Genomic DNA, 24,169 nt, shown 5'->3' on the forward strand with positions numbered 1-24,169 from the left:
CCTTTTTACAGTCTGAATGTTACTCAGAAAGCTCATGATTCTGTTGAAATACTCACCACTTGTTATTTTACTGTTACTATAGTTCTAACATAAATTATTAAGATGTTGAACTTGTATCATCTAGGTCTTAGGACCAAACAGGAAAAGAAGGTGCTCATGAAAGCGCCTTTTGCCTGATTTTGGAGAAAATAGGATTTTCTGTAATTGTTGATGTGTTTCCTAATACCAGTATTCAGTCGATGATGAACATTAATATTTAAAGAAATAGTTATATGTAAATGGAGCAGTTGTACCATTTCGAAGTTTGTTTTTCTCATACAAAAGCCTATCCAGTGAGTTTAAACTTCTGTCCTTCAGTAAAACTTTTCTCTTTCCTATGGATTTGCTCTTTTCTCTTGGGATGACTCTCATAATTCTTAGAACCATTTATTTGTACTTGTTTCTGTTATTGGACAGGCTAGTATTACAGGTTGGTATTACGCACAGGGTTTACTGAGTTCAGCAGTAAACTGATTGCCTGAACTGCTGCTGGCATTGAGGTATCCATATGGTTGACTTTTGAAAATTTCAAAATATATTATCCTGGCTAGTAAAATCCCTACATTTAAGAAAGTGCTAGAGATTTTTTTTTTTAATGTTTCCTCTAAAGCACACATTTATGTCCCACATAAGATGTGCCATACAAACCAGATTCCAGATGTTGAATTTTTAATATTAAAAAATACTTTCCTATCAATCTACAGAGAGGACCATCCCCTCCAGTACTGAGAACTAAAAAAAATTGTTTTTGCCTCCTAGAAATGAAGCACGTTCTTGTTAAATTAACTATGGTGGGACAATGTTAAGGTTAAAATAGCTCCTCTTTTTTTTTTTTCTTAAACAGTGTTATACGTCAAATTTATTTTTAAGAGAATACATAATCCAGATTAAATATAAATCTTGTCAAGCCCTTATGTGATTTAGCAAGCTCTAAATTCCATGGAAAATGACCATATAGTCACTGAATGTAATAAAACTAAGAAAACAATAAAATAAATAATAAAGTAATAAAACAATAAATAAATCTTATTTAATATACTATTTGTATAATAAAAGTTATTATTATTAAGTAAGATATTATTTATAATAATGATAAGGTATTCTGAAAATACAATTAATTGCAAGAACCTTTTTGGGGGTTGGGGAACTAAAGGAGCACTGCAGTTGGACTTTGCCATTTTTAATCCATAAACACTTAATTTTACCTTAAAGGCAACATTACATATGTGATCTCATATGCTACAAACTTTTTTCAACAAGAATCTCAGGAGGAACAGCCTAATGCATTAACTTCAATCTAGTTTGATCGTTTCTTCCTCCTCCCAGTTTCTTTACATTGAACACTAAATTGAATATATTAATCTTTTCTGCTTCTAATGTATATGCTACATTTTTTCTTGACACTTTCTATCCTAAAGCAGCAGCATTAAATTTTCTTTTTTTCCAAATCACAGTTTTAGATGACCATTTATCAGGTGTATATTAGAGGATAGTGTGGTTTAGAAATGCTGTTTGCTATATGCTCTTTGTTATCTTCTGTTTTTTCTTTTGTTTTTATTTAGATTTGTATTTTATTTAGATTCAGTTAACCAATATAATATCATTAGTTTCAGATTTAGCGTTCAGTAAGTCATCAGTTGTGTATAATACCCAGGGCTTATCATATCACGTTCCTTCCTTAATGCCCATCACCCAATTATCTCATTCTCCCAACCACCTCCCCTTTAGCAACCCTTAGTTTGTTTCCTATAGTTGAGGGAGTCTCTCATGCTTTGTCTGCCTCTCCAATGACTTCCTATTCAGTTTTTCCTCCCTTCCCTTATGATCCTTTATGCTGTTTCTTATATTCCACATATGAGTGAAACCATATGGTAATTTTCTTTCTCTGGTTGACTTATTTCGCTCAGCATAATACCCTCCAGTTCCATCCATGTCGATGTAAATGGTACGTATTCATCCTTTCTGATGGCTGAATAGTGTTCCTGTGTGTGTATGTATGATATATACACACATACCACGTCTTCCTTATCCATTCATCTGTTGATGGACATGTCAGCTCTTTCCACAGTTGGGCTATTATGGACATTACTGCTATAAACATTGGGGTACAGGTACCCCTTTAGGTCAATATATTTATATATTTGGGGAAATATCTAGTAGTGCAATTGCTGGGTCTTAGGGTAGCTCTATTTTTAACTTCTTGAGAAATCTCCATGCTGTTTTCCAGAGTGGCTGCACCAGGTTGCATTCCCACCCACAGTATAAGAAGGTTCCCCTTTCTCCACATCCTTGCCAACATTTGTTGTTTCCTGTCTTGTTAATTTTAGCCATTCTGACTGGTGTGAGGTGGTATCTGTTTGTGGTTTTGATTTGTATTTCCCTGATATTGAGTGATATGAGCACTTTTTCATATGTTTGCTGGCTGTTTGGATGTCTTCTTTGGAGAAATGTCTTTTCATGTCACCCATTTCTTGTTTTTTTGGGGCTATTATGAGTTTGATAAGTTCTTTGTAGATCTTGGATCCTGGCCCTTTATATGATACTTCACTTGCAAATATCTTCTCCCATTCTATAGGTTGCCTTTTTGTTTTTTGTTTTGTTGACTGTTTCTTTTGCTGTGCAGAAGCTTTTTATCTTGATGAAGTCCCGATAGTTCATTTTTGCTTTTGTTTCCCTTGCCTTTGGAGACTTGTCTAGCAAGAAGTTGCTGCAGCCAAGGTTGCAGAGGTTGCTATCTCTGTTGTCCTCGAGGATTTTGATGGATTCCTGTCTCACATTTAGGTCGTTTGTCCATTTTGAGTTTATCTTTGTATATGCTGTAAGAAAATGGTCCAATTTCATTCTTCTACATGTGGCTGTCCAATTTTTCCCAGCACCATTTATTGAAGAGACTCTTCTTTTTCCATTGGATCTTCTTTACTGCTTTGTTGAAGATTAGTTGACCATAGACTTGAGGGTTCATTTCTAGGCTTTCTATTCTGTTCCACTGATCTGTGTGTCTGTTTTTATGCCAGTACCATACTATCTTGATGATTACAGCTTTGTAATAGAGCTTAAAGTCTGACATTGTGATGCCACCAGCTTTGGTTTTCTTTTTCAACATTCCTCTGGCTATTTGGGGTCTTTTCTAGTTACATACAAATTTTAGGATTATTTGTTCCAGCTCTGTGAAAAAAAATTTTTTCTTTAAATTTTTTATTTTTTATAAACATATAATGTATTTTTATCCCCAGGGGTACAGGTCTGTGAATCGCCAGGTTTACACACTTCACAGTACTCACCATAGCACATAACCTCCCCAATGTCCATAACCCCACCCCCCCAACCCCCTCCCCCCAGCAACCCTCAGTTTGTTTTGTGAGATTAAGAGTCACTTATGATTTGTCTCCCTCCCAATCCCATCTTGTTTCATTCATTCTTCTCCTACCCCCTATCCCCCCATGTTGCAACTCCACTTCCTCATGTCAGGGAGATCATATGATAGTTGTCTTTCTCTGATTGACTTATTTCGCTAAGCATGATACCCTCTAGTTCCATCCATGTCGTCGCAAATGGCAAGATTTCATTTTTTATGGCTGCATAGTATTCCATTGTGCATATATACCACATCTTCTTTATCCATTCATCTGTAGATGGACATCTAGGTTCTTTCCGTAGTTTGGCTATTGTAGACATTGCTGCTATAAACATTCAGGTGCACGTGCCCCTTTGGATCACTACGTTTGTATCTTTAGGGTAAATACCCAGTAGTGCAATTGCTGGGTCGTAGGGTAGTTCTATTTTCAACATTTTGAGGAACCTCCAAGTTGTTTTCCAGAGTGGTTGCACCAGCTTGCATTCCCACCAATAGTGTAGGAGGGTTCCCTTTTCTCCACACCCTCGCCAGCATCTGTCATTTCCTGACTTGTTAATTTTAGCCATTCTGACTGGTGTGAGGTGATATCTCATTGTGGTTTTGATTTGTATTTCCCTGATGCCAAGTGATATGGAACACTTTTTCATGTGTCTGTTGGCCATCTGGATGTTTTCTTTGCAGAAATGTCTATTCATGTCTTCTGCCCATTTCTTGATTAGATTATTTGTTCTTTGGGTGTTGAGTTTGCTAAGTTTTTTATAGATTTTGGACACTAGCCCTTTATCTGATATTTCGTTTGCAAATATCTTCTCCCATTCTGTCAGTTGTCTTACGGTTTTGTTAACTGTTTCCTTTGCTGTGCAAAAGCTTTTGATCTTGATGAAATCCCAATAGTTTATTTTTGTCCTTGCTTCCCTTGCCTTTGGCGACGTTCCTAGGAAGATGTTGCTGCAGTTGAGGTCAAAGAGGTTGCTGCCTGTGTTCTCCTCAAGGATTTTGATGGATTCCTTTCTCACATTGAGGTCCTTTATCCATTTTGAGTCTGTTTTCATGTGTGGTGTAAGGAAATGGTCCAGTTTCATTTTTCTGCATGTGGCTGTCCAATTTTCCCAACACCATTTATTGAAGAGGCTGTCTTTTTTCCATTGGACATTCTTTCCTGCTTTGTCAAAGATTAGTTGACCATAGAGTAAAGAGTCTATTTCTGGGCTCTCTATTCTGTTCCATTGATCTATGTGTCTGTTTTTGTGCCAGTACCATGCTGTCTTGATGATGACAGCTTTGTAATAGAGCTTGAAGTCCGGAATTGTGATGCCACCAACTTTGGCTTTCTTTTTCAGTATTCCTTTGGCTATTCCAGGTCTTTTCTGTGAAAAATTTTGATGGAATTTTGATAGGGATTGCATTGAATGTGTACATTACTCTGGGTAGCATAGCATAGATACTTTAACAATATTTATTCTTCCAGTCCATGAGCATGGAATGTTTTTCCATTTCTTTTCATCTTCCTCAAATTTTTACATGAGTGTTCTGTAGTTTTCTGAATACAGATCCTTTACCTCTTTGGTTGGATTTATTCCTAGGTATCTTATGGTTTTTTTGTTTTTGTTTTTTAAAGATTTTATTTATTTATTTGACAGACAAAGGTCACAAGTAGGCAGAGAGGCAGGCAGAGAGAGGAGGAAGCAGGCTCCCTGCTGAGCACAGAGTCCGATGCGGGCCTCTATCCCCGGACCCTAGGATCATGACCTGAGCCGAAGGCAGAGGCCTTAACCCACTGAGCCACCCAGGCGCCTCTATTTTATGGTTTTTGATATAATTGTAAATGGGAGTGGTTCCTTAATTTCTCTGTCTTCTTTCTCATTAGTGTGTAGAAATAAAACTGATTTCTGTGCATTGATTTTATATCCTACCACATTGCTGAATTCCTGTGTGAGTTTTAGCAATTTGGGGGGTGGAGTCTTTTGGGTTTTCCACAGAAAGTATGTCCGAGAAGAGTGAGAGTTTGACTTCTTTGCTAATTTGAATGCCTTTTATTTCTTTTTCTTGTCTCATTACTGATGCTAGGACTTCTGGTACTATGTTGAACAACAGTGAGATGTGAGAGTGGGCATTCTTGTTATGTTCCTTGGGGAAATTTAGGGGAAAGGCTCTCAGGTTTTCCATGTTGGAAATTATATTTTCTGTGGACTTTTCTTATATGGCTTTTATGATTCTGAGGTATGTCCCCTCTATCCCTACACTGTGAAGAGTTTTAATCAGGAAAGATGCTGTATTTATTAGATGCTTTTTCTGTATCTGTTGAGAGGATCATATGGTTCTGGTCCTTCCTTTTATTAATGTGATATATTACACTTATTGATTAGCTAATATTGAACCACACTTGCAGCCCAGGAATAAATCCCACTTGGTTGTGGCGAATAATCCTTTTAATGTACTGTTGGGCCCTATTGGCTAGTATTTTGGAGAGAATTTTGGCATCCGTTTTCATCAGGGATGTTGGCCTAATTCTCCTTTTTGGTGGGGTCCTTGTCTGGTTTTGGGAACAAGGTAATGCTAGCCCCATAGAACGAGGTTAGAAGTTTGCTTTCATTTCTGTTATTGGAAACAGTTTCAGAAGAATAAGTATTAGTTCTTCTTTAAATGTTTGGTACAATTCCCCTGGGAAGCCATCCGGCCCTGAAATCTTGTATGTTAGGGTTAAGATTAGGTACATTTTTGATTACTGCTTCAGTTTCCTTGCTGGCTATGGTCTGTTCAGATTTTCTGTTTCTTCCTGGTCTGGTTTTGCTAGTTTATACATTTCTAGGAATGCATCAATTTCTTCCAGATTGCCTAATTTGTTGGCATTAGTTGCTCATAATGTGTTTTTAAAATTGTATTTCCTTGGTGTTGGTTGTGATCTCTCCTCTTTTCGTTGATGGTTTTATTAATTTGGGTCCTTTCTCTCTATCTCTCCCTCTCTCTCTTTTTTTTGTTAAGTTTCTCTAGGGGGTTTATCGATCTTATTAATTCTTTCAGAGAATCAGCTTCTAGTTTTGTTTATCTGTTCTACTGTTTTTCTGGTTTCTGTTTCCTTAATCTGTACTGTTTCTCCTCTTCTGTTTGGTTTAGGCTTTATTTGTTGTTCTTTCTCGAGCTCCTTTAGGTGTAAGGTTAGCTTGTATATTTGAGACTTTGTTTCTTGAGAGAGGCTTGTACTGCTACATGCTTCCCTGTTGGGGGAATATATCCTCTATATCCCAAAGGTTTTGAACAACTCTGTTTTCATTTTCATTAGTTTCACTGAGGTTTTTAAATTACCCATTCATTCCTTAGTAGCATGCTCTTTAACTTCCAAGTGTTTGCATTCTTTCTTAAATTTCCTCTGGTGTTTGAGTTCTAGTTTTAAAGCATTGTGGTCTGACAATACAGGGAATAATCCCAGTCTTTTGGTATTGGTTGAAACCTGATTTGTGACGCAGGACATGATCCGTTCTGGAGAAAGCTCCATGTGCACATGTTGCTTTAGAATAGAATGCTCTGTATGTATCTGTGAAGTCCATTTGGTTCAGTATTTCATTCAAAGCCCTTGTTTCCTTATTAATCTTCTGCTTAGATAATCTCTCCATTGCTTTGAGTAGGGTGTTGAAGTTCCTCCTATTATTGTATTATTTGTGTATTTCTTTAATTTGGCTATTAATGGTTGATATAACAGGCTGCTCCGAAGTTAGGTGCATAAATATTTATAACTGTTAAATCTTCTTTTTGGGTAGACCCTTTAAGTATGATATAGTGTCCCTCTTCATCTCTTAATACAATCTCTAGTTTAAAATCTAATTTGTCTGATACGAGGATTGCTACCCCAGCTTTCTTTTGAAGTCCATTAGTCTAGGAAATGGTTTCCCACACCCTCAATTTCAATCTGGAAGCATCTTTGTGTCTAAAATAGTCTCTTGCAGACAGCAGCATATTGATGCCTACTTTTTTATCCAGTTTGATGCCCTGTGTCTTTTGATTGGAGCATTTAGCCCATTTACATTCAGAGTTAACTATTGAAAGATATGAATTTAGTGTCATTGTCTTGCCTGTAGAGTCCCTGTTTCTGTAGATTGTCTCTGTTTCTTTCTAGTTTATGTTACTCTTGGAGTCTTTCTTTGCTTTACAGAATCCCCCTTAATATTCCTTGCAGGGCTGGCTTGGTGGTCACATATTCTTTCAGTTTCTGTTTGCCCTGGAAGCTCTTTATATCTCCTTCCATTATGAATCACAGCCTTGCTGGATATAGTATTCTTGGCTGGATGTTTTTCTCATTTAGTGCCAAAACTTTGTGAACTGCCAGGACTCTGTGTACAGGTCTGCTGCCAGTCAAATGTTCCTACCCTTGTAGGTTAAGGAGTTCTTGTCTCGAGCTGCTTTCACTTTTCTCTTTATCTGTGAAATTTACAAGCATCACTATTATATGTTGGGGTGTTGATCTATTTTTATCAAATTTTGAGGGTGGTTCTCTGTACCTTCTGGACTTGAATGCCTTTTTCCTTCTCCAGAATAGGGAAATTTTCAGCCATGACTCACTCAGATATACCTTCTGGCCCTCTCTCTTTCTTCTTCCTCTGGGACACCAGTAATGCCAATATTGTTTAGCTTTATGATACCACTTGATTTCTCAGAGCCTCCCCTCATAGTCCATTAGCTCTCTTTCTCTCTTTTTTTCAAATTCCTTCCTTTTTCCATCATTTTGTCTTCCTCTATCACTCTGTCTTCTGCCTTATTTACCATACGTTAGAGCATCCATTTTAGTCTGCATCTCAGTTAAAGCATCTTTAATTTCAGCCTATTAGATTTTATTTTTGCATGAAGAGATTCTCTAGTGTCTTTTATGCTTTCTTCAAGCTCAGCTCGTAACTTTATAATTATCCTGAATTCCATCTCCAACTTTTTACTTATATCCATATTGATTAGGTGTGTGGCACAGAGTATTATCTCTGGTTCTTTTGTTATGAATTCCTCCTTCTAATCATTTTGCCCAGAGAAGAATGCATGGACAAGAGAACATATCAAAAATATAAACCATGACCCAAGCAAAATACACACTAGACAAAGCTGAATAAGTCAGAAACCAAAACAGAAAGGGAAAAAAAAAGAAAAAGAAAAGGGAAAAAAGAAAGAACATAATCTCCCAGGTGGACAAAATAGGGTGATCCACTTCGTCCTAGGTGTATTTTGGCCTGTTTGTTAGAAGACACTAATGCCAAAATTATAAAGAAAGCAAAACTTTTATATACACAAAAATAAAATTGAATTTAGTGAAAGGAAGCTGAAAATTAAGACTATATCTATAAAATTTTATAAATGTAAAAATGAAAGTTAAAAAAAGTCTTAAAAACAAAGAGTTGATTAAAATAAGAAACTAGTTGAAAAGGAAAAAGAGAAAAGAAAAGAAAAAATTTAAATTGAAAGATAAAAGAATCATGAGAAAAAAAACCTTGAATTCTATGTACTGTTTTCCCCTGGCTTTTTGCAGTTCTCTGTGCTCTATAAACTTGGTATTCGCCTGATGTTCCAGCTGGTCTTCTGGGTGGGGGTGGGGGGTGTCTGCTGCACTGATTTCTCAGGTGTTTTTCCCTAGGGGTGCTATACCACCCTTTGCCAGAGGGCTGGGCTCAGTGTAAGCTACTTCGGGTTGCTCCATGTGGCTTTTGCTCCCTGAAGGCTTTCTGCACCACTTTAGAGGATGAAAATAAAAATGGTGGTACCCTAATTTCCAGCCCCAGAGCTAAAAGATCACAGCCCCCTCTCTTCAGTAAACCCTCAGGGAAAAGCAGTCTGTTTTTTTGTGTATGCCACACTCTGCAGACTCCTGCAGTATACAACTGCATTGATCCTCCTGGGGAAGGGAAGAGGGTTGCTGTGGGCCTCAGTTGGAGATTGGCTACCCACTTGTGCCCATGGTTTGTGGTTTATGGCAAACCAAGCTGAGAGTGTACTCCCAGGCTTGTTGACTGTAGCCAGTTTCCCCACTCCAGTGCTTGGAAACTCTGCTGGCTCAGGCACCCCCTTTCTTTCTGTGGCCCCAGGGATCCTGAGACCACACTGTCCCACCTAGGATTCTTCTCCGCTTCGCCACCTGAGCACCTTTCAGGCAGGAATGTTCCTGATGGGAGCAAACTTCTAGAAGTTCCAATTTTGCACTCCATCCCCACACCATTTATCTTCAGATATATCCCTTCATATTCACTTCTCTGCACTGCCTACCTTGCAAAAATTGGTTGCTTTTCTATTTGTAGAATTCCGCAACTCTTTTCTTACATCCCAGGTTGAATTCACGGGTGTTCAGAATGATTTGATAGGGGTCCAGCTGAATTCAAGAGACCAGTTGAAATGAGATCCCGTACTCTTCCACCATGTTGCCTCCTTCCTCAAAATAACTCCTTTTTAATTAGTTTTTTTTTTTTTTTGGAAAGGATCACCTAACACATTTTAAAAATTTATTTGTTTATTTGGGAGAGCATGCATGCATGCACAGGCAGGGGGAGAGGCAGAGGGAGAGTGAGAGAATCCTAAGCAGACTCCCTGTTGAGCACAGGGCCCGATGTGGGACTGAATCCCACAGCCCTCAGATCATGACCTGAACCAAAATCAGGAGTCAGACCCTTAATTGAGTGAGCCACCCAGGCGTCCCAGGGTCATCTTAACACATTTTTAATGTACACGGCTAGGTAGTACTAAGATGAAATTGGCCTGATCATCTTCCTTTTGTTTTGACAACCCTTAGATTTTATTCCTCTTAATAGTTCTTAGGCTCTTATTGTGGAAAGCAGGTACATTCTAAGTTATGCTAATTATTCTTCAATGATGCTCTATAAATTTGCATTCATCCCTCTAGATTTTAGTTTGTTTTTAAGTTTTTCTCCCTGTTTGAATGTTTGTGTATAAAATTAAAAGGCTAATTCACATTTTGTTTTCTCTTAAATTCTGAGAATCTGCAAGTCTTCATTAGATTAAATTAGGTTGCACTGATGAACTATAGAAGCAGTTGTTCAGAAGCAATAATTTTTTTTTGCTTTATTTGCTTTATTTTCCAGCTTTATTTTGGTATAATTGATAAACAGTAAACTGTACATATACTTTGATGAGTTTTAACATGTGTATCTGTAATACCATTACCATAATTAAGGTAGCAAACATAACCATCCCTTCCTAAATTTTCTCATGCATCTCTGTAATCCCTACCTCCCATGTTTCCCTCCGAATCCCCAACCTCTTTAGATTAGTTCATATTTTCAAAGATGTTATAAAAGGGAATGATGTAGTATGTACTCCTTTTTTTCTGATTTTTTTTCAGCATAATTAGAGGTTTGTCCATGTTGCTACATAGATTAGTAATTTGTTTATCCATTTACCTGTTGATGGGTATATGGTTTGTTTCCAGGTTTTTAGCTACTGTTCATAGAGCTGTTAATGTTACTATGCTGGTAAATTTATTTCTTAGTTTATTTCATGTTTGCATGACCACATTCCCTTCTAGTTGAGTTATTTTACCAAACAAACTGAAGCTGAATTTCTTGATTTAATTCTTTTATCAAAATCCTTTTTGGAAATTCCGTAGTGAAACGAATGGAGGAGAACGTGTGTTCTCATTGACTTGGTCTCTCTTCATGTCATCTGACTCAGTTTGTGATCAGCTGTTGGTCCTGATCTCACTGGGCTGTTGGGAAGTCCATTTTAGTTCCAGTAGTCTTCTGTTAACTTATAACTCTCCAATGCCTACTTTTTAAGTAAAGTGGTCCTATTCTGTGAGATTGGGAGAGGGCTCTGCTCTGTTAGTTTGGACCTGGACAAGAAAGTTATATTTAAACTTTGTATGTGTTATTTAACTGCTCTGCTTTTGTTTCACCTGCCAAGCTTCCCTGATAGTATATGTTTGATAGTTACTTTGTTGTTGTTGTTGATAGAGTTGTGACAATTTTCAAAACCCGTTACTTTCTCTTGACAGTAGGACTTGTATATTGTGCTGAGAGCATCTAGATAATTTGGTAATCCCAGGGGCCTTATTTTGAAATTTTGGTATTATCTCAGTAACATTTTTCTTTGCTTCAGGATTTATTCTAACTAAATGCAGGGTGCATATAGAATATATAGTGTAATGGCCTGAGAATATTAACATTGCAGATTTGATTATTTGCCATTGGTAGCCTTGTAAGTTGCTCTCAGCTTCCTCCCTCCTCTAACTTGTTCTATTTAAAAAGTGAACTTAATTACTTATCAGGAATTTTTACCAGGCTTATACAGTATAATTGTACAGATTTTGGAGGGAAACATTTAATTGAATGCAAAAGTGCTGACTCCTGTTCTTTACTTCAATAAACAAAAAGTACAAAAACAGGACAAAGCTGTTACTGTTTTCAAAACTATATAAGGAGACCACCCACACACTAGAAACTCAGTCTCTGCTGGGTGTGTGTCAGCATTAGAGATGCATAACATTCGTGTACCTGCCCCACATGAACGTACTTTTCATTGTTTAGTATTCCAGCAGAGAACTGAAAATGGGTAAATTGTGATATACAGGGAGGCATGTTGAACTTCTGCGCCATTCCTATATAGAATTAGATCTAAGTAATTATTATGAGTGTGGTTACAAAACCATGAAGTTGTTTTTCATGATTGTTGAGAGAGAAGCTTAACAGTAGAGGTCACCAAAAGCAGAAAGGAAAGATTTGGAGAAATGAGTTTGCTGATTTTCCCATCTTGAATGGAAAGGGCCAGTAGATACCATTTCAGTCTTCTAGTTGTAAAAAAGATTTAGTATAAACAGAAATAGTACTACACAACTAAAAACTCAAGAAGCTAATACTCATTTCATTTTGTATTTTTTACATGTAACTACATATATTATTTGAACTAGGAAGCATGCATTTTGAATCATTGAAAAGAATAATCAGAAAAAATTGTATCCAGTATAGAAAAAGACACAAAACAATTCTTTATGTAGTATGGAAGTTATCTTTCCTCAAATGTTCGAGACGCTTTTTAAAATTGTCTTTACTTGACATATTTCTTAGAAGAAATTCCTTCAGAGTGTTTTCAGTTTTTTCTAAATTACATGGAATTCTATTCTTAGTTTACTGAATGTTAATTAGGGGTGGATATTTCATTATAACAAGTGGCTTTTAGGTACAAAATGACATTCTGATGGAGAGTTTTGCTTCTTGGACATGGTGATGTAGTAAATACATCAGTAACCTAATACTAAACCATCTTTGCATAACTAAAATAAATCCCACTAGGCCTTAGAAGATTATTCTGAATAGATTTGATTTAGTAGAATTTTAATATACAGAATGGGACTGGGCTGAAGTTTTCTTTTGTGTTTGTTGTGGTAGGTTTTAGAGTCTGGGTTTGCATTATAAAACAGTTGGGAAACTTCCTATCTTTCATTTGTTCATGTATTTATTAATTAGGGTTTGAAGCCAAAGAAGGGGGGAGAAGTTTTGTTCTTCCCTTTCCAAATCACTTAGCCAGAACTAAAAGCAACAGTGCTATAATTAAATTACATATATTACTGCTTAGCCAGGTTTTTTCAGACTAGCTTGGGAACCAAACTACCATTTAAGGTTATTTTTTTTTCCTTCTCTGTAGGAAGAATGCAGAGCAGATTCCAAATAACTGAAAGAGTTGGCTTGTGTATGTTTTCCTTCTTCCCAGTTTCTCCTCTCTCTATCAGTACTATCATGTGGCCAGGTATCATCCCCCAGATGTCACTCAGCTGATGAATTCTTGCCGGTGACCATGAGTATTTAATGGTTTAATCTACAAGTATTTTAAGTAGTAAAGCACATCAGTAGACCTGATGAAACCTTGGCTATAGAACTAAAGCCTAACTCATACTTTACTGGTGAGACTTTAATTGATAGAACGTAGATAGTTCTTTATACATCTTATGTATTTTTTTTGACCCAGCACCTCTCCCTATAGATTAAAGAAAGTGGTTTTGGATATAGGTAGGGATTTAGTTATAAGGATGCATGGTAAAGCATGCTTTATAACTATAAAGATTTATAAATGTTCAGCAGTAGGGAATTATTTAAATGAGTATGGATGATTAAATAATGGAATATTATATAGCCATTAAAATATTACTAGAAAATACATTGGACCCTTAAAGGCATCCATAATATGCAAAGTGAAAAAAACATTTTACAAAATTTGAAGATATCATATAATCTCATTTTGAAAAATAGGTATAGGGCATGTGTATGCACACACATATATAAAACCTACCATAGTACACACCAAAGTAAAGGTAGGGATGCTTTCTTGAGCACATGGGATTATGGGTGACAGTTTTCTCCTTTGTATTGGTGTCACTGGGTTTTTTGAAATGAGCATATATTACTTCTGTAATAAGAAGAAAAATACTTCAGAAAAGGATAAACAAATGCCAGCACAAATGGAATATGTAGAAATTATGTCTCCATGGAAGGAAAGTATACCAAGAAAATGAAATGATAGGAATATAAACTTGAGGGGTTTTTCTTTGTTTTTTGGGTTTTTTTTTTTTTTTAAGATTTATTTTTGAGAAAGAGAGAGCATGCGTGAGAGCATGAGGACCCAGGCAAGGGGAAAAGCAGGGGCTCCTCTAAGCTGGGTGCCTGTTGCGGAATTCAGTCTGAGCTGAAGGCAGATGCTTAACTGACTGAGCCACTCACGCGCGCTCCTTGAGTTTTTAATTGTGTATGTAGTACTTACTATTTCTGTTGATACTAAATCTTATTAAGCAAAAAATCCAGGTCCAGGTTTCCCTGAAGACTCATTTAGAAAGATCCACTTTTGTTCTCATCTTGTTACCTTTTTTTTTTTTTCTCCCTAAAATGTATTTTTTGACTCTTGTCAGCTTCAAAAGCAGTTCTTCCATTTAAAAATTCTGTGTGCTTCTGGGATTATTTGACAGACCGTCTGGATATTCGAGCTGCCCGGATTCTTCTGGATAATGATCATTATGCTATGGAAAAACTGAAGAAGAGAGTGCTGGAATACCTGGCTGTCAGACAGCTGAAGAACAACCTAAAGGGCCCCATTCTTTGCTTTGTTGGCCCTCCCGGAGTTGGTAAAACAAGTGTGGGAAGATCAGTGGCCAAAACTCTTGGTCGGGAGTTCCACAGGATTGCACTTGGAGGAGTGTGTGATCAGTCTGACATTCGAGGACACAGGTAGACTCTTTCTCTCAGTTTAGTCTCTGATTCTCCATTTTAATTGACTAAAGCCCTTCAGAAGCCAAAGCATAATGTATATCTTTTTCTCAAAGGACTATTTGCGATACCTTGAATCAAAAGGACACTCATAGTATTTATTTATAGTACATCTATAGGATGTTTTTAGCTGGCGTAGAGCCTCAACTGTAATGGTGCATCCAAACTAACCTTGTTATTTGTCTGACAATGGATAACTAGTCAGCCTTCCTGAAATTTCATTTGAATGTAGTTATAAATCAGTTATGGTTAGATGTTAGAGTCTTTACATTCATTTTGGCCCAGTAACGTTTCATAATTAATGACCCCTAACTCTTAGAGTTTAAAAAATAAGTAAAACACAGCTGGGGCAGGTCAGAGAAGGGAAGAAATCTTTGATAACAAACGTGTTTGCAGTTTAACTTTCTTTTAGAAGGCTGGTTTTCCATACGGATATAAGTAATAAGGAGAAAAGATAGTTACTAAGAGCTATCCTTGCAATTTTGACACCCTTTCTATAAAAACACATTGAACTGTGAGAACTGAGTCTTTGATTAATCCAACATTATTAGAATCAGATTTGCATGTTATGTTCATGGTTTTGTTCTCTCTGATCTCTTTTGTTCAGATTGGAAGATGCTTTGGGAAAGCATGAACTTTCTCTTTTGAGGTTTAAGGGTTTCATAGCAGTTGCAAGTTGTGAGAAAATATACCTATAATGTGTATATTAAAGAACACTTTAAAATGTAGAAATCATGGATGCTTATTAAAGAATATGATGTTGTAAACCTGAAACTAATGTCAGTGATATCTCAGCTTTAAAAAAAAATTTTTTTTAAGAAACTGCTTAACTTCCAGTAGGAAGTAGTTAGACTGAAGATAAAACTTCTCTCTTCAGGGTCATACCCTCAGTCTTAAAGTTGTTAAAGCAATCTAAATTACACGTAGAGGCTTTGAAAATTATGCAGGTACTGGCAGTGACCAACTGCCAATTTAAGTTGGCTAATTTAAATGCATATTTAGAGTTTGGTGAATATGGATTAAACTTAGATTGTGTGTGTTGGGGGGAGAATGGGATGCTTTTATAACATTTTGTTTTCCATTTGTTTTATTAGATCATTGGCCTTAGGCAGAAAACCTTTTCAGAAACTTTTCCATGAAAAATGTTCCTTTTTCTCTTTTATTTGCTTATTTACAATTCTTATGCATTAAAGAAAAATCATTCCAAGATTTTAATAAATAAACAATGAGGGCTGCAGATTAGGTTGGGGAATTGATCTGGGTCATTCTGGCAATTTCTAACTCTTTTTGTCACCTAGACCTGCTTATTCTCATATGTGCCACTAGAGGCTGTCCTTTGCTTTTATAAAGAAATTGGCACCTTATACCAATCTGGGAGAAACCGGATCTAGAGCCTGAATCTTTTTTATTTTAGCTCAAGAGCTTTTGGGAGATGTTTCCCATTCAAGTGACTTGATTCATGCATTCACTGTTGTTTTAGTTCACTTCTTTCTTTTGATATCTGTAGCATAATTGTGTAAGTGTTTGATGGAAGTTAGGGAATTTGTGGAATTATTGTCATGAAATTTATATCATGAGCACATGACATGTAGGTAATCTGTCCTCTTTCTTGCCACATTGTTTATTGCTTATTCAGTAAGGATTGGAAAGCACTTATTCAGTGCCTGACACATAATAATAAGCATTTGATAAAAATTAGCTTTAATTATTAATTTTAAATTCTCAGGAAAGCAAGTTTACATTTTAAAAGCTTCAATGAATTTAATCTGATTTTTAAATAGTACCTAAAAATCCTGTTCTTAGCATTATTATTTAATTTATGTGACAGAATTGTGGAAAAATGTATTTTTGTGATGACTCTTTTTTTTTTTTTTTTTTTTTTTTTAAAGATTTTATTTATTTATTTGAGAGAGAGAGACAGTGAGAGAGAGCATGAGCGAGGAGGTCAGAGGGAGAAGCAGACTCCCCATGGAGCTGGGAGCCCGATGCGGGACTCGATCCCAGGACTCCGGGATCATGACCTGAGCCTAAGGCAGTCGTCCAACCAACTGAGCCACCCAGGCGTCCCTTTTGTGATGACTCTTGGTGGGCAATATGTAATATCATAATCCTCACCACTTAAGAACATTGTTGGTTTCAAGCAGAGCTTTAGTTTTAAGTTTTTACTTACACTGTTAGACATAAAATCTGTTCAAGTGAATATTCTTCCACATGTGTGAGTGTCATTAAGAAAATGGAATCTGTTGTGAGTCTTTTGTAAAATGAGGCTGTGTATTTGCCTAAAAAATTTGTGTAAATATAAGCTTTTTAGGAATGTGTGACATGCATAGAGGCTGTGATTGTTGCCAAATAAAGGGTGTATGGATTAGTCTGAATCATTCTGTGCCTGCTGAGAAGTACTCCCTCACTGTCACTGCTCTAGGTGTTTCATTAAACACTACAGCAGCCTGCCCTCGTACAACTGGGGGCTTCCTGCCCACCAGTCCTCCCAAAGCATCAAAGCCTGGAGAAAATTTTTATTTGAAAACCTGTTTGGAAGCTGGTAGAGAGTGGGGTGTGGCCATTCAGGAGAGCAGTGGTTGAGAACAGAGTATGGACTTATGTCAGAGCTTGTGAGTTGGAGGTAAATCGAAGGGGAGGAAGAATAGTAGCTTATAGCACAATCATGGGGTGGAGTGTGTGAGAACAAGTGGTTCCATGTGACAATTGAAGCATTTTGGAAACACCCAGGTCTTGGCATTTAAGTACTGGTCACATGCTCACAATTAGAGTTCATGCAAAGTTTTGTTTTTCCTCAGCCTCTGAGTAGGCACCACTGTTCTGCAGTCTTAAAATAGCCAGGGAAAAACAGAGCTGCTTTATATTATCTTCCTTGCTTATTCTCTTGATTTTGTCACTCACTTTTCCTATTTTCCCATGCTTAGAACTCCAGCCTTTTGCTAGAAATACCTGTTTATATGAAGAAAGGTGATATTAGGAATTGGTTTTAATTTAATTTAATTTTTTTTAAAAATATTTTATTTATTTGACAGAGAGAAATCACAAGTAGGCAGAGAGGCAGGCAGAGAGAGAGGACGAAGCAGGCTCCCTGCTGAGCAGAGAGCCCGATGCAGGGCTTGATCCTAGGACCCTGGGGTTGTGACCTGAGCCGAAGGCAGAGGCTTTAACCCACTGACCCACCCAGGCACCCTTAGGAATTGATTTTAAAAACAAATATGTATGTTTTAGAGTCCAGTGATAATGAAATGGGAGGTGGGGAAGCAAAAGAAAGATTTGGTTTACATTTAAATCTTAAACTTGGAAAATCATAATCTGACTTTACATTGGCTCATTGTTTTTGTTTATATTATTTTGAATGGCTTAAAGGAAGGAGAGTCCATGCTCCATATTAACTAGTACAGCTTTACAGTCTTCTCAACGTTTCTCATTTGGGTTTGCCTCCGCTGGGGTTTTTCTGTTCACTTTCATAAAAGCCACAGAATCTCTGTTCCTACGGTATTTTTTACAGCTTAACATTTTTATATTTAAATATTTAAAGAATTTAAATCCGCTCATAGCAATTAAATATAACTTCTTTTAGGATAAGTTTTATGAAATCATGTTTGTGTAATAGTTTTCATTAGTTGTTTCCTAGTGAAATGTACTTATTGCTATGATATATCTCAAGTTATTGTTGATAGTAACCCTTTGGAAGTGATTTGCCAGCTCTTTGTTCAGATAATAAAATGGTACCATTGTAAGGAATCTTTGGCTCAAACAAGGTGAGAAGAAAAATGAACTTTTGCTTTCCATGATACATCTTCATGAACCTGAAATGGTGATGTTTTAAATAAATTAGCTGTTTCATTATTAATTTCCACAAAGGGAAAATAAGCAAAGTAGCATGCTTTTAATATATTTTTAGCATAGTATGCCAGACATGTTATAGTTTACTCACTATCCTCCTTATAACCTGTATTTGCATATCGCTCTTCTTTGCCTCTTTAAAGTTTAGTTTCATTTTTAGGCCCCAGTTCAAGGCTTTCTCCATTAACATATGTGCAGTCAGTTATGATCTTACTCTTCTCTAAACTGACCAGTTATTGTCCATTGTTTTCTTTTGATGATTAAATAATATAGGCCTCTGGCATTCATAGTACATTACTATAGAGATAAACTATAAATATGGGGAAAGTATGAACTCTGTAGAGTAGGGTTTTTAGCTTGTCTTATTGTCCTTTGTATCATTCCATGTTCACAGCAGAGTGCCAGACATGGTAAGTTCTCTCTGAGTGCTTTGTGAATTCAAGTAAGATTAAAACACATTTATATTTTGAAGGTCTTATGGTCCTTTAAATGAGTGCATCTGTGCAAATGAGTACATAAAAAGATTTAGGAATGACTGCTATAAGAATAACAATTTGATTTGTTTAGGCATGCCATATTAAGGACTATTTTTAGTTCCTTAAAGACTGTTTTTCGGGCCCCTGGGTGGCTCAGTGGGTTAAGCCGCTGCCTTCAGCTCAGGTCATGATCTCGGGGTCCTGGGATCGAGTCCCGCATCAGGTTCTCTGCTCAGCAGGGGGTCTGCTTCCCTTCCTCTCTCTCTCTGCCTGCCTCTCTGCCCACTTGTGATCTCTCTCTGTCAAATAAATAAATAAAATATTAAAAAAAAAAGAAGACTGTTTTTCTTTTGAGATCATTAGGATCTCTTTTTAAGGCTTATTACTTTTCCCAGTTGAAGAGAGATGTATACACCCGTGGTAGAAAATTTGGAATTTTTTTTTTTTTTGAAAATTTGGAAGTTTTTTTAAAAAGGAAAAAAAAATTCTCATGTTTTCTACCATACACAAAGATAATCACTATTAACATTTTATTTCCTGCCAGACTTTTCACTGGGCACCTTTTACCCTTTTCTTTAAGCAACTGTAATCCTCTTTCCACTTAACCTTATAACATACATTTTTATATTACAGATTCTTCCTAAGTATCGCTTCAGTAGTTTGCACTGTATCCCATGAAAGCTCCTTAATTGAGCAGGCATGAAAAGGTGATGGTGAAATGCCCGTTTTCCTCCCTTCTTTAAACATTGGGAGAGAGATGAGTAAATACATAATTGTTCCTGATACTTAGATGTCAGTGACAGTGACAGGCTGACCAGCCTTTTGGCTTACATTGGATTTGAAGATACCCAGACACAGAGTAATAAAGTCGTCAGTTACCATGGAGATGTAAATACATGATATTGTAATTGTCTGTGGTTGTTTTTTGAAGCATAAACCAGACTATATTTTGGAAAATGAAAAATGGTGATCTTGTAACTTAACATTTTGAGCCATGTAGACACTTACAGTTTTGTTTATGTCATATACTAGTTGAATAGTTCTGATAAACCTATGAACTGCCTGTACAAGTACCTGTACAAGAAAAATAGAAATTCATATAGTTTTTAAATTAACTTGTGTACTTCAGTTTTAAGAAAAACTTCTAGGTAATCATGTATATGGACTAAATAGTAAGTAATTGAAGAAACACATTCTTTGAAGACGGCCCTGTATTGTGCTGTGCTGGTTTCTAGATGTTATATTATGAGGAAGGACACGATAAAAGGACATGGAAAAATTTTTTTTGCCCTCAAAAAAGTTGTAGTTTGTAAGAGTATTAATTTCATTAATTTTCTACCTATGTAGTTTCTCAGGAGGCTATTTTGATATGCTAATTTACTTTTTAAAAGTGGTTATTTTGGGTGATATTGAAAGAGAACATTTTTATTTTGTGTATTACTACATTTTTAACCATCTGATTCCTATTCCAAAGATTTATTCTGTTTCTTCAGTCAGTGGATTACCTGTTACCATACCTCCTGGCCAAAGATAGCACATTATAGATATTTTCCACAGCTTTTGGCTCTATTTAATGGTTCTCTTCTTTGACCTCTAGACTAGTGGTACACATTTGGGGAATGTCACCTGTGATTGAAGAACACTCAGGGCATTGAGTGTGCTTGGTGCTCTGGAAAGACATTAACATCGGTGAACATCTTTTGAAAGCTTACTTTGTGCCAGGCACTATACTGTGTCCTTTACCTATTTATTATAATTGTATATTTCATGAGGCTGAATACGCTCTCATTACGTCCATTTTACAGATAGGGAAACTAACTGAGACTTAGGTCAAGTAGTTTGTTCAAAGCAGTATTCAAAGGCTTGTTTGTCCTTCACAATGGTGAAAGAAAAATACTTTGGGTGCTGGCATGGTTGATCTGTTGTCCTTAAATAAATTGGGAAAACAAGCCTTTGTTTGGAGAACGGTCTGACCGTTCTGTATCCAGGATCTACTGTGTAATAAGACTCACTCTCTATCATCAGTGTGCTCACTGGCTCTTTAGAAAAGGCTATATACTTGGTACCCATAAATAAAAACTAAGTTGTAACTGCATCAGATGAATTGCAGGGCCTGTAAATGCTATAGACATTGCATTTTGGGGAAGATCACATTGTGAGAGTTGGTCAGGAGAAGTTTAGAATTTCTGGATCTACATAGGCAGGGAAAGTGTTAAGGGCAGGAAGGTACCATATTAACAGAGGTTAAAAAAGCACAAGGGGCATAATAGGATTGTGATTGTAGATAAGGCAAGAGCTTAGGGGACAGCAGGTTTGGAAGGCTGCGGGGCGGGGGTGGGGCATGCAGACTGCTTTGTGAAGAGCTTTGAATTCACAGGAGTTTGGATTTATTCACTAAGCTCCGGGAAGCAATGAAAGGTTTAGAGGAATTAGACTAGGATCTAGATTTTTGCTTCTTTAGAAAGGAGATCTGCCTAAAATATTATTTTCCTCTCCATGACTTTAGGTCTAGAATTATCATTACCTGTTTTTGAAATCTACCTGTCAGAAACAGTAAGGAAAAGAGAGAAGTTGATGCAGTAAGAAATGACCCTTAGAGGCTTTGCAGTGTTTCGTTTTGTTTTTAATTTCCCTTCCCTACTTACTCACAGAAATACTGTATGTTCTCTAGAAAAATAATTTGAGAGACTTTTATTAATTTTGAGTCTCATCCTTCTTGTATTCCATTCTGAAATCTTGAATGTGCTGACTCCTTATTGTAATAGCACAGTGTTTATTGTATTTGGTTCCAGTGCCTTGGTCACCCTCTCTGGATGTAAGGCATTCCCACGATATTTGTAAGGCTTTCTTGTCTTTTCAAAGGTCGCTCTATTTACTCTGTCCTACTTTACACAGTCATGTGGTGAAACTGAGGCCTCCTCTTGGATCGGCTTTGTGCCTATCCTAAGAAAGCTGTTGCTGTAACACCCCATTTGATCAGTTTCTTGTAGGCAGACAGGCTTTTATATCTTTTCACAAACAGCATCTGCTTTACACATGGCTTAGGCAATAAGGTTGTAATTAAAATTAGTAAATTACTGCTTAAAGTTTTGCTGGCTTTGTTTAAAAAAAAGTGTCACTTCTCAGTTTGACAAACACATTTGTTTTTATTTATGCCACCCTCTAGATCTGTTATAATTATGTAGATAATTCTTGTTCAGATATGATAAAGGAGCCTCATTTTAAAGCACAACAAAATATCTGGCTGAACTTGGTTATACTAGTTAATACATGTGGGATGAACACAGTTTTATTCAAAAGGCCAGAATTAATGGAATTTTGATATATATACTTTTGACCCCAGATCTTACTATAAGTAATAAATATCTATTGCCTCTAAAATAAAATAATTTGGGGGTGCCTGGGTGACTCAGTCATTGAGCGTCTGCCTTTGGCTCAGGTTTTGATCCTGAGCCAAGTCCCACATCAGGCTCCCTGCTCTGTGGGAAACCTGCTTCTCCCTCTCTCACCCCCCTGCTTATGTTCCCTCTTGCTATGTCTCTTTCTGTCAAATAAATAAGATCTTTAAATAAATAAATAAAAGAATTTGGGTTTTTTGGGGGGAAGGGAGTGTGCATTTTGAATGGCCCTTTGAAACAATTCTGATTTCCTTCATAAAGGAAATGATGATGATGATGTTTTAACCTGCCCTGGGACAACCATTTCAGTGTGTAAAAAAGTGCTTGTTTTGGGGGGAGTAGGGAGGGTACTCTGAGAAACTGTGAAAAGCATGAGAATTAAATAAACAAGATTTATTAGGGTTCTTTGGATATTTGGAATCCTGAGAAGTAAGAGTTATAATTATTTAAGTATAATGTTTCACGATTTCACTAATCGGCAAAAACTATATTGTTTAAATATTATGGGAAACTTACAGCTAAAATTAAATAGAAAATAAAAATTGGATCTGGTAACTCTTGGTTGTATCATAGAGCTTTTTAAATATATAGTACCTCTTTGCTATATTATTGTGATAACTAAATGACTTTTTCCCAGTCCTAAATATTGATTTCTAAGTGATACCACTCTTGCCCCCTGACATCTTCTTGATAACTTGCTTGCTTGCTTTCTGTAGGCGCACCTATGTAGGCAGTATGCCTGGTCGTATAATCAATGGCTTGAAGACTGTTGGAGTTAACAATCCAGTGTTCCTGCTAGATGAGGTTGACAAACTAGGAAAAAGTCTGCAAGGTGATCCTGCAGCAGCTCTGCTTGAGGTAAGATTTAGAAACTTCCCTGTCTTTGAACACACCTGAAGAGTATGGATGGGAGCAAATTATTGTAGTCAGTAGCATATATATTGGTGTGGGTTTAATCATGGGAAAAAGTGTGATACAGACTAAAATCTGAAGCAAATTAATACTTAAGTTAAAATGTCTTAGAGATTTCTTCTTTCTTTCTCTAATAATACCCTCATTTCTTTTTTCTTTTTTTGTTTTTATCAAATACTTTAAATTTTATACATGCTTTTTGTTTAGACAACAGTAGTTCTATAAGGTTATTACAAAAAAACAGGAAGCAAGTCTTCTTCTCCCTGGGGTCCCCCATGTCTGCTTCTACATGTTAAGCTCTTTAACTTTTAGCTGTCCTCTCAGAATAACATGAGTATATTGCTGCTTCTTGATTATACAATTTCTGGCATCATCTGTTGATTCTTCTCTATAAGAGATGAGGATTTCACTTGCTTTCTTCCCTCCACCCCCACTATGTTGTTTTTTTATACCCCCACTCTCCCAGTCTAAATTATATCCTGATTTTGTTAAGTCATTGTCAAATACCTAAATTATTTTAAGTATGTAAGTGCTTTTCCCGGCTGAGCCATGTGATAAACCATAATCACTTTTCTTTTCCTGTCCTCCTTTTGTTTTGTAAAAATTTAAAAAAATCTTTATAGAGCTAATAGTTGCCTTGTTTCTTCTGCTTACTTCCAGTAGTTGTGTAAGTCTTCTTTCAAGACGTGTAGACACTGTGGGGCACCAGGGTGACACAGTTGTTTAAGTGTCCAGTTCTTGATTGCAGCTCAGGTCTTGATGTCAGGGGGATGAAATCAAGCCCTGCATCAGGCTCCATGCTCAGTGCAGAGTCTGCTTGAGTTTCTCTCTCTTCCCTCTGCCCCTCCCCCCTGCTCCCATGTGTACACCCTCTCTCAAATAAATAAAATCTTAAAAAAAGATAAAAAACTT

General features: G+C 36.6%; 1 protein-coding gene across 1 annotated transcript in view; it reads left to right on the plus strand.

The window, feature by feature from the left end:
- The window catches only part of LONP2 (lon peptidase 2, peroxisomal), a 112,934-nt gene that overhangs the window by 18,851 nt on the left and 69,914 nt on the right, over positions 1-24,169 (plus strand). Inside the window, exons 7-8 of the mRNA XM_059383465.1 lie at positions 14,328-14,586; positions 23,062-23,203. Of these exons, the coding sequence (XP_059239448.1) occupies positions 14,328-14,586; positions 23,062-23,203 (401 nt within the window). The remainder of the gene's footprint in view (positions 1-14,327; positions 14,587-23,061; positions 23,204-24,169) is intronic.

The sequence above is a fragment of the Mustela nigripes genome, chromosome 17, assembly GCF_022355385.1.
Source record: "Mustela nigripes isolate SB6536 chromosome 17, MUSNIG.SB6536, whole genome shotgun sequence".
NCBI lineage: Eukaryota > Metazoa > Chordata > Mammalia > Carnivora > Mustelidae > Mustela > Mustela nigripes.